The 10742-nt window shown below is 44.1% G+C and overlaps 1 protein-coding gene across 1 annotated transcript in view; it reads left to right on the top strand.

Annotated features, from left to right (window-relative positions):
- Positions 1-10742, top strand: part of Taok3 (TAO kinase 3) — a 176904-nt gene that overhangs the window by 93279 nt on the left and 72883 nt on the right. Inside the window, exons 5-8 of the mRNA XM_050158923.1 lie at positions 735-806; positions 2075-2176; positions 7566-7611; positions 8690-8786. Coding sequence (XP_050014880.1) covers positions 735-806; positions 2075-2176; positions 7566-7611; positions 8690-8786 — 317 coding nt within the window. The remainder of the gene's footprint in view (positions 1-734; positions 807-2074; positions 2177-7565; positions 7612-8689; positions 8787-10742) is intronic.

The following is a 10742-nucleotide window of genomic DNA, read 5'->3' as shown; positions in this document are numbered from 1 at the left end:
ATAATTACCTTATCCATGCCTGTCTGGAGACCTTCAGAACTGGAAGCATTTAACTAGTAGGTACCTTTTATAATAGATCCTGTTACCTTAGTGAGTATATAAAATTCTTTAATATGCATTCATTTTCCCTGTACTTTAGCATTGGGAAAGTGTCTTGGCTACCTGCTGAATAGTACAGCAATAGACATGTGTGTGTGTGGGGGGGGTTGTCTGGTTCTTTTTTAAAAGATTTATTTTTACTCATCTGCATGTATGTGTCATGTGTGTGCAGTGCCCACAGAAGCCAGAAGAGGGAGCCTGATCCCCTGGAACTGGAGTAATGGACGCTTTGAGCCTCCATGTGGTGCTGGGAACCAACCCCAGGTCTCCATAAGAGCAGCCAGAGCTCTTAACTCTGAGCTCTCTCTCCATCCTGATTGTCTGGTTCTTTCTCTTCATTGTTGATCTTGTGTGTTTAGCTGGTACTCCATTGTTGGGCATCTAAGAAGGTGAATCCCAACCTTTGTAACTTTGCTTTTCTTTCATTTGACCGTGTATTTTCTTGACGTCCTGTAATAACTCTCACATGTTAGTACAGCAAGCATTTGAGAAACCGTTCCCATGAGGTCAGTGGGAGCGTCCTCAAGAACGACGTTGCCGAGGTGTGGGAGCAAATGTTGCTAGGCTCTAGCCCACTGCTGAAGGTGCCTGAATAGCTTAACTCTTTCTATTTTTCTTCCTCTCTCTCGTAACAGGCAACAAATGCTCACACCAACGAGGTGGTTGCCGTTAAGAAAATGTCCTACAGTGGGAAGCAGACCCATGAGGTAAGACAGTCTCGTGCCTAAACAGATGTGTGACGTGTGGGTGAGGTAACCAAGTTCTGAGCTCTGGCGTCCACATAGGGGAGGGCAGCTCGTCCCCGGGGTTGTCATGTGTATTTCAAAAGTCACTAGAAGGGCTGAGCCCACTGTTTTCACCACAGAGACACGGTCATTGTCTGAGATGACCAATGGGCTGGAGATATGTAGAGTACCCCATAACACATAGGATTAGTGTGTGTCCATTAAACACAGAAAAAGCTTTCCATAACGAAATCCATGAAAGATATTTAAGTATTTATCACAATGTTGTTCTTTTGTGTTCCCTTTTCAAATCAAGGACAGTTTCATAAGAGTTTTAAAGAAAACCCTTCCCAGGAAGGCAAACTGCAAACCTCAGTAGCTGCCCATGCGATCAGGGAGACAAGGGGAAACCGTGCCATTTAAGCCGCCATGGCGCATGACAGACGGGGAGGGAAGCCCCAGAGCAATGCTTCTCAACCTGTGAGTTGACCCATTGGGGTCAAATGGCTTTTCACAGGGGTCACATATCAGATATCATGCATATCAGATATTTACATTACGACTCAGTAATGTAATTTCGCTAACAATAGAGAAATTACAGTTATGAAGTAGTAACAAAAACAATTTCATGGTTGGGGGTCACCCCAACATGAGGATCTGTATTAAAGGGTCGTAGGATCAGGAAGGTTGAGAACCACTGCTCTAGAGAAACAGCAAGAAGGCCCAAAGAGTTAGGGAAAGATGCAGGCCAGGCAGTAGTGGCACACACCTTTAATCCAGCACTTGGGAGGCAGAGGCAGGTGGATCTCTGTGAGTTTGAGGCCAGGACAAACAGGACTGTTACACAGAGAAGCTCTGTCTCAAAAAGAAAACACCCAGAAAGATGGAAAGGGGAGTTAGGCTTTTCTAGGTTACTCAGTAAGTGAGCTGCCTTTGGATGCACAGGAAACCACTGGCCATATGTGGTCTCTTGTGGGGGCCTCTAGCAATGCTTCTTGATATTGGATCTAAGCAACAGCCTTCCAGGATAGAACATGGATGTGAGTAGTGCTTTAATTTCAATATATTTGATGAGAGATTTGGACCTTACGTTGTATTAAGACAATATGGCACAAGGTAACTAGCTGGTTCACTTATAGCCATCTAACACAGAAGAAGAAAACTATAAAATGTATTTATATATGTATATACACACTTGATAGATGCTGTTTTCAGCCTGATTAATAAAACAGTTTTTCTGATTTCCATAGAAATGGCAAGATATTCTTAAGGAAGTTAAATTTTTACAGAAGTTGAAGCATCCGAACACCATCGAGTACAAAGGTTGCTATTTAAAGGAACATACTGCTTGGGTAAGTAAGAGCATCTCTGGTCTCTTTTTTTCTATTAATTTTTAAAATTATTTATTTGAACTATAAAATTTTAAGTCCTGTTTCTGTCCCATTAGACTTTTGTCATTGATAATAACACTTGTCACTGCTGGCCAGTTTGTCATATGGTGTGCTTTCCATAAAACTAAATATGCCTGTCTACCGTACTGGAAGCATCATTCTGAGAACAGTCAGCCAAGGGATGGTAAAAGTTACTGTCATCTTGTGAAACCTAAAGTTAAATCCTTTTAGTCTCCTAGAATTTCTAAAGATTTTTATCCCATGTATTTTGTGTGTGCATTTTTGCCATGCGCACACGCTTGTGGAAAGTACAAAATGTGGTCCAGGGACTGGACTCAAGTCAACAGCAGCAAGTTCCCTTGCGCGCTGAGCCGTCTAGCCGGCCTTCATCCTAGAATTTTCTTTTAAGATGTATTTATTTTTATTTTGTATGTATGAATGTTTTGCCCACATATGTGTGAGTGCACCACGTGTGTGCAGTGCCCACAGAGGTCTGAAGAGGGCACCAGATGCCCTAGAACTGGACTTACAGACAGTTGTGAGCAACCATGTGTTTGCTGGGAATTGAACCCAGGTCCTCTGCAAGAGCAGCCAGTGCTCTTAACTGCTGAGCCATCTCTCCAGTCCTCATTCTAGAGTTTTTATTTTTCCACTTCCACCTTCTGCCCCATTCCATTTGACTGAAAGCCTGGCACTTTGCTAGACACTGTCCCTGTGCAGCTCTTACAGAGTGATACCACCCCTGTGACTCTGGAATGGGGCACGCTTTTCTTCCACGCAGTTTGTTTTTGTTTTGTTCGTTTGCTTTTATTTTTTATGGGAGTGTCACTGTCTAAGTCTGGCATGTCACACACTATTAGAATATGAAGGTGTTAAGCTTTACAGTTAACCACATTGAGCATTTTTGCTTTAAGTCCAATTTAGCTGTCTATGAAAGGTTGCTTGTGACAAGGCAAGGTCTCTTGCTTACAGGAAATGGACGTTTTGTTCCTAAACATTGTGTGTAAGCACTTCTGTTTAAGAAGTTAATTTGGTGTGTGCACATGCATTTCTGTGTGTGTGTGTGGCATGTGTGCCTGTACATTTTCTGTGTATGTATGCATACAAGCATTTCTCTATGTGAGCAGTGAATGCTACAAGTTGAAAGTCAAGTGTCTTCCTCTGTCACTTTCCACCTGCAGACAGTGTTTCTCGCTGAACCTAGGATTGGCCCATTTGACTGGACTGGCTAGCTAAGGAGCCCCCAGGGACCCCCTGTATCCACCTGCCAGCACTGGGATTGCAGGCACACACCCCTATACCCCACTTTTACATGGAGACTGAGCTCTTCTCCTCATTCATGCAAGGCAAGCTTTACCCTCTGAACTATTTCTCCAGTCCTTAAGAGCCCTTCAGCCATCTAGACCACTGCTTCCTGTCTGAACAGATGTTAATCAAAGGAGCATCTTATCTGGAAATCAGTTACCCTGGGTAAGCTCAGCGGCCTTAGAGGAGTCTAGAGAGATCTCACCCAATGCTGCAAGTTCAAGGAACCAGAAGTCTGGGCAAAGCCTCAGGAACTCTTCCTCCTGGCCTGCTTATTCTTCAGTTACGCAGAGTTCTAACCAGCTCCCTCTTGGTTTCCATCTACAACTAGTTTGACTACTGGTTAGAAGACACTCTCGTTGGCACTGAGCTGCTAGAGGCGGGCAGACAAACAGCACCAGCAGTGGCGTGGCCATGTGGAGGAAGTAGAGCAGGAGACAGCAGCGAGGCTGTGAAGGACTGAGCAGAGCGCTGTGACAGCAATGCTCAGGACCTTTTAACAGGCACAGCACACCTCCTTCCTGTCCTGGGGTTTTGTTGTTGTTGTTTGGTTAGTTGTTTTGGTTTTTCATGATAGGGTTTAGAGCCTGTCCTGGAACTCTTTCTATAGACCAGGCTGGCCTCAAACTCAGAGATCCACCTGTCTCTGCCTCCTGAGTGCTAGGATTAAAGGCATGCACTACCACTGCACTGCCTGGCCCTTCCTGTCCAGTTTTAAAGATATATGGGAACACAGTGACTCAACATAGTGATTCTGCCTAATAGTACACAACCATACACGTAGGCAGAGACTGCTTGTTCGTTTCCAGCTGCCCAGACCCAAATAATGACACAGAAACTATATTAATTACAACACTATTTGGTCAATGGCTCGGGCTTATTCCTAGCTAACTCTTATGTCTTAAATTAACCATTTCTATTCATCTGTATATCACCACGAGGTTATGGCTTACTGGTTAAGTTCTGGCAGGGGGGTGTCTTTCTCCTTTGGCAGCTACATGGTGTCTCTCTGACTCTGTCTACTCTCTCCTTATCTCTTCCAGCCTGGCTCTATTCTGCCTTGCTATAGGCCGAAGCAGCTTCTTTATTAACCAGTGGTAATAAAACATTCACAGCATACAGAGGGGAATCCACATCAAATGCACAAAGTGGAAAGTGCAATCTGAGTTTGGATTTTAATCCTGTCTTGGGCTGCCATGCACCCCCACGGTCCTCCCTGATAATACTGGGCTGGGCCTCATGACCACAGGGGCCACCAGTTCTCCACAGAGCATAAATGTCCCCTGTCACCTGTGGGTCATGTTTCCAGACCCCAGTCGGTCTTTAAAGCCATAGCTAGTACTGAGCTCTGTACATGTTATGATTTTTTTCTTTGTTATACATGCCTATGATAAGGTACAAAAAAAATTTTTTTGAGGCATAGGCCCAAAAGGAATAATCCTGAATGGTCCAGGACTCACTGTGTAGAACAGGAAGGCCTCTAAATCAGAACTTCTTGCCTCTGCCTCCAGAGTGAAGGAGTTAAAGACATACGCCACCACACTATCTTGATAGAAATTTCTAAATTAGACATAGATTAACAACAGTAGGAAGTGAAGTAAAGCCGACAGGTGTCTGCTGATGTGGGGTCTCTGTGCTGACACTGTATCACAGATATGGGGTCACTGCACTGTGTGGCTACGCTACACTGTATCACAGATGTTACAGATGTGGGGTCTTTTACTGTGTGGCTAAGCTACACTGCATCACAGATGTGTGGTCACTGCACTGTGTGTCTAAGCTACACTGTATCACAGATGTTACAGATGTGGGGTCTCTTACTGTGTGGCTGCTCTGTGATGATCAGTTATTTGCTGAGGTTAAATTCCTTCTCTTTGTTCTTTCCTTTGTGGTATCTTTTTCCTTTGTGAAAGAGCTGGGAACTGAACCCAGGGTGTCGGATGTGCAGGGCAAGCACTCTGCCACTGAGCTATAGCCCATGTCCTGTAGCTGGATTTCTTGGGCTTACAGGGCAGAGGACCAGCTGTCCTCACCACTCACATTTTCAGTGTAAGGAAGTTTAGTCTGCATATTTAGCTGCTTACTCAAAAACTAGAAAAGCAAGTGATACAGTTTAGTAAGTTTGCCATCCAAATTACCTTAAAAAGAAGTAGGGTACATATAAAATTAACATTCATGAAAATATTTACTTCAGTGGGATCTTTCATGTCTCAGTAAGAAAGAAAATATAGTTGTTAAATGTTTAAAGTCTGTTTATTGTTGTATGTGCACACTCACATGCTGAACACGTGGAGGTCAGAGGACAACTTTCGTGAGTCGGTTCTCTCCTTCTGCCTTGTGGGTTCTGAAGATCAACTCAGTGTTCCAGGTGTGGCAACAAACTCTTTACCCACTGAGCCATCTTGCCAGCCACACAGTAAACGACTTATAAATATATATCTGTACTGTTTTTCTGTTCTTCTTCATTTGGGTTTTCAGTTTGGGTTGGTTTTTTGTTTGTTTTGTTTTGTTTTATGTGGCACAGACCAACTTGTCACAACCTTACTGCCTCAGCCCCCTGTGTGCCAGAATTAGAAGTGTGAGCTACCACACCCTGCTTGAATTTGTCTTTTTGTGCCAAGAAGGATATTATAAAGTGTCTCAACCTGTAAAAGTCTATATTATTTGAGTATTGTGAGGTATATAGTATATGAATGTTCATAATGAAAGGAACCACTGCGGTAACACTGGTTATGTCTGGGTGGTCACACATAGCCATTGGGATTCATGCTTCCTTTTAGAATAACTAACAGCGTGTGGTCACACGTGTGGGAGAAAACACTCGTAGCTTTGGCTCTGGCCATAAACCAGCGGTCTGGGACACAGGATCTGGGATGGCAGCCTCGGAAGTGTCTCCTCATTTTTGCTTTGAGAAAGCCTCTAAAACTGCCTCACTGAGAATGTTCAGCAACATGATCAAATAAACTCCTACTGTTGGGGATATGCATACATGTGGGGAACGTCCTCAGATGGCATTCCTTGGGTGTTCACCGCCTTGTTTTTTGAGACAGGGTCTCTCGTTAGCCTAGACTTCTGGTAGTCTAATCTGGCCGGATTGCAAAAGAACATTGCTATGCCTGAATATTTTCATGTGGGTTCTGGGGTTAAATAATGAATAAATATTTTTAAGATACAAATTAAAATCTCCGGATGGCACTGTTCAAAGTAGTGGCATTGGACTGATTCAGGTTAACAGCACATGGCAGGCCACCTCTTTAACTGAGCCCTACAAAGACATGTTTCTTGTTTCAAGCTTTAGAGTGTGGACAAGGAGGACTGCTAACTGGGAGTTTTCTGTTTAACTGGTACTGAAGATTGTATCCTATATGAGTGCGTAGTCCTGAGCCCAAACAGATTTTTCTGGCTTGTGTATTCCTCAACACTTTCTAAGTTACAAATTTTATCTTGTAATAAATAATAATCAATAGCATCTAGCCACTCAAAACCTATTATGAAACAAGACTGTAGGGTATTAGGTCGGAATTGGCAACCTCAGTTTGACTATCTACAACGAATATTTCCATATCAACCCTCATATGGTCTGAGGCCAAGTCCAAGTGAAAGTTGACAAGAACTGAAACGTCAAAAATTATGAAAATTAATTCATTATCGAGTGACCAGATAAGGCATATTTAGTTCAGACCAAATGGTTTTCTTCCTGATGTTCTTAGTGCTATGGTTGGTTGGTTGGTTGTGTACTTGGTTGATTAGTTATTCAATTGCTTGTTTGGGTACTTGGCTAGTTGTGTGGTTAGTTGGGTAGTTGTATGGTTAGTTCATTGGTTGGTTGATTGTTGGTTGTGTGCTTGGTTGATTGGTTATTTGCTTGGTTGTTTGGGTACTTAGTTGTACAATTGATTGGTTTTGTGGTTAGTTGAGTGACTGTTGGTTGGTTTGTGGTTGATTTGTTGATTGTTTAGTTGACTGGCTAGTTGGTTGGTTGGCTGATTGGCTAACTTGAGGGACTTCTTATTAACTTTTCTTATTATCTTTTAATCTGTTTCAGTTGGTGATGGAGTACTGCTTAGGTTCAGCCTCTGACCTGTTAGAAGGTAAGGATAACATCACTGTGCTTCTCCTGTTTGTCCTCCATCATGTTCTCTGTGGGGCTAAAGGGGCAGCTCAGCGGTAAGAACACTCTGCTGTTGGGGAGGACCTGAGTTTGGCTCCCAAGTGGCTCACAACTGCCTAAAACTCCAGCCTGGGGACCTGACACCCTCTTCTGGCCTCCACAGGCACCCACACTCATTTGTGTGTGTGTGTGTGCGCACACACACACACACACACACACACACACACACTGAAATAAAATCTTATTTTTAAAAGGAGATTATCTACTTCTAGAAAAATAGACAAAGTGCAGTTTGGGCCTCTGGTTGAAAGGTGGTTAAGGGCCACATGGGTAACCTGTGTAGACATAATCTCTGCCATGTAGTTGACATGTCTGGATGACATCAGCTATACTACTGTTGAGGCCATGGCTATGCAGGGTAGGCATTGCTGAAATTTTTGGTTAATATGGTATGGTACCCGTAGCCAAAAACCATCAAAGACATGTATAAATGTTGCTACCTACTCTTTGCCAGTGTTGCAATGGACCATGTGTATAAGACTCTGTGTGTGGGGGGGAGGGTGTCTTGTCAACTCATGTTGATATCTACCCATGTAAGGTGTCATGATGGACCCCAACCCCCTTACCAGTGCTACTACGACCCCCAGCTATGTTTAAAATTCCATTTAAAAATGCCTGAAGCCACCCACGGTCCCTCAGTAGAAGCTGCTTCATAGCCTCTTTACCTGTAGGTCAGGGGTAATTATGAAAGCTTTGCAGTAGAGAACATCATGGCCCAGATCACTGTTGAGGGGACTGATAAAGCCAGGCCCAACTGACTTGGAATCTGTATAGCTTTGTCTCGCCGTTGACCAGTAAATTAATGCCAAAGGCCTATGGGTTTTGTCGTGTTAGTCTCGTTTCTCTGCACTTGGTTTTCCTCGTCTGCTGCAATGTGGAGGGTACAGCTTTCACGTGGTTAGGTGAATATGCTCTCAAGTCGTCCTTTGATCAAGTGTATTAACTGTGTGATGTAGAAGGCTGGTCCTCCATCCTGATCATCTCTCCTTTCTCCTCAGTTCATAAGAAACCACTTCAGGAAGTGGAGATTGCTGCTATCACCCATGGTGCCTTGCAGGGGCTGGCCTACCTCCACTTTCACTCCCTGATCCATAGGTAAGTCCAGACCCCAGCTTCCTTTCCATCTCCCTTGCCCAGCTCCATAGTCCAGGGACCATGGGAATCAGCATGTGTTCCAGTTTTCTGCGTCTGAGGAATTACAGGAAGCAAACAGATATCCCCCAGGTCCCTCCCACAGCTCAGCAAAGACAGCATCCCTCTGATGTTTGGGGGGGGCTGTTTATTTGTTTGTGGGTGGTGGTTGTTATTTTTAGTTTAGGTGTTTTTTTTTTCCTGAAACAGAGTCTTACAATGTAGCCCAGGCTAACCCCAAATCACAGTGTAGCCCAGGTAGATCTTGAACTCCATTTTCCAGCCTCAGCTTCCAAAGGGCTGACATTTGTGGTGTGCACTGCCGTGCCTGGCTTCACGTGTAGGTAGCTGGCTCCTGATGTCAGAGAAATCTGAAGAAAGGTCCATCCATTTTTTCCCTCTGGGTCAGGAACCGAAGCCGGCTGGCTTCCCTCACAGAATAGCAGCCCAACTGAACCACTGCCTTCTCTTCTCCCATTCCGAGGCTTCCTGTTTCTGAAGACTGTGTCAGGAAGGTTCTCAGCACACACATGGTAGCTCACAACTGCCTGTAACTAACGCACTCTTCTGGACTCTATGGGCAATGCATGCACATGGTACACAACATGTAGGCAAAATGCTCATACACAAATAAATAAATAAATTTTTTAGAAAGGTTACACTGGGGTATGTGTGGATTGGTACTAGAACATTTGCATAGCACACACGAGGCTACCACGTCCATCTCCAGCACCACAAAAAATAAATAAAACAGACAAAAAATGAACCAATTACACCTGGTAAATAATGACTAAACCCATTTACCGTGTAATCAATGATTTAGCAAATTTTTTAGGTATGTTTCCTTGGAGTCAAGGTATGATTACTAAATGTTGACTTGCTTGGAAGTTTGCTGTATTTTATCTGAAACCACAGTTTAGTTTTATGTGTGTCCTTCTTACCTTAATCAGCATGGTACTTATGAAAGAAGCTGAGCCGACAAAAAAAAAAAACGTAATGGCCTCTAAATTTCAAAATGAAAGGCAAACATGGTGACATACACTTTTAATCCCAGCACTCAGGAGGCAGAGGCAGGAGGATTCCTGTGAGTTCAAGGCCAGCCTGGTCTATAGAGTGAACTCCAGGAAGTAGAGAAAACCTTTCTTAAAAGAGTACAGTGGTATATGCATATAATCTCAGCACTTGTGAAGTAGAGGCAGAGGAGTAGACATTCAAGGCCAACCTTGGCTTGGTTCAAGAGTTCAAGAGCAGCCTGGGCTACGTGGGATCCAGTCCTCAAATAAAACACAAACACCAATCATCTCATCTTTTTATTGCTGAGAGGGACTTTCCTCCCCACGCCCTTTTGTTGTGAGAGAATAAGCAGCATGTTTGTTTTTAGTTCTGACCTGTGTCATCTCGAGCAGGGAAACCTTGGAAGCATCTAAGCCTGTCACTTTCTCTCCGTTTTCCCAATGGTTTCTTTCCACGGCCCATTTTCAGCTTGCTGTTGGTGGTTCCCAGTCCTCACTGCACGTCATTCATACCTTAGGAGAAAGAAGGGATCCGCCTCACCCTCTCACTCTAATCTCCAGTGGTGTCTTCCCCCCTAACGTTTCACCACGCCTCAAACACCACGCATCCTTAGTGCAAACCAGCCACAACCCGCCATTGCAATAACGAAATGCAGGTTCCTAACCCCTAACCCTTGTCTGTTCTCATCTTTCAGGGTCTTCTTTTTACTGTACAGTGTTATTTCTTAAATAACACCTTTTCTATAACCTGTACCTCCCATGCCTTAGAGTGGCAGTTCCACTTACAGACAGAGAGAAAGGGTCACGGGCAAGACAGAACAGGTATGTGTCCAGCCGAGGAGCCCTGCGCAGGGCGGCGATGCAGGCATGGCAGGCAGATCTGGAAGGGAAACAGGCAGTTACAAAC

The sequence above is a fragment of the Alexandromys fortis genome, unplaced genomic scaffold (genome assembly GCF_014885135.2).
Source record: "Alexandromys fortis isolate MF-2015 unplaced genomic scaffold, M_Fortis_MF-2015_v1.1 scaffold_90, whole genome shotgun sequence".
NCBI classification, from domain to species: Eukaryota; Metazoa; Chordata; class Mammalia; order Rodentia; family Cricetidae; genus Alexandromys; species Alexandromys fortis.
This window is presented reverse-complemented; position numbering and strand designations above follow the sequence as displayed.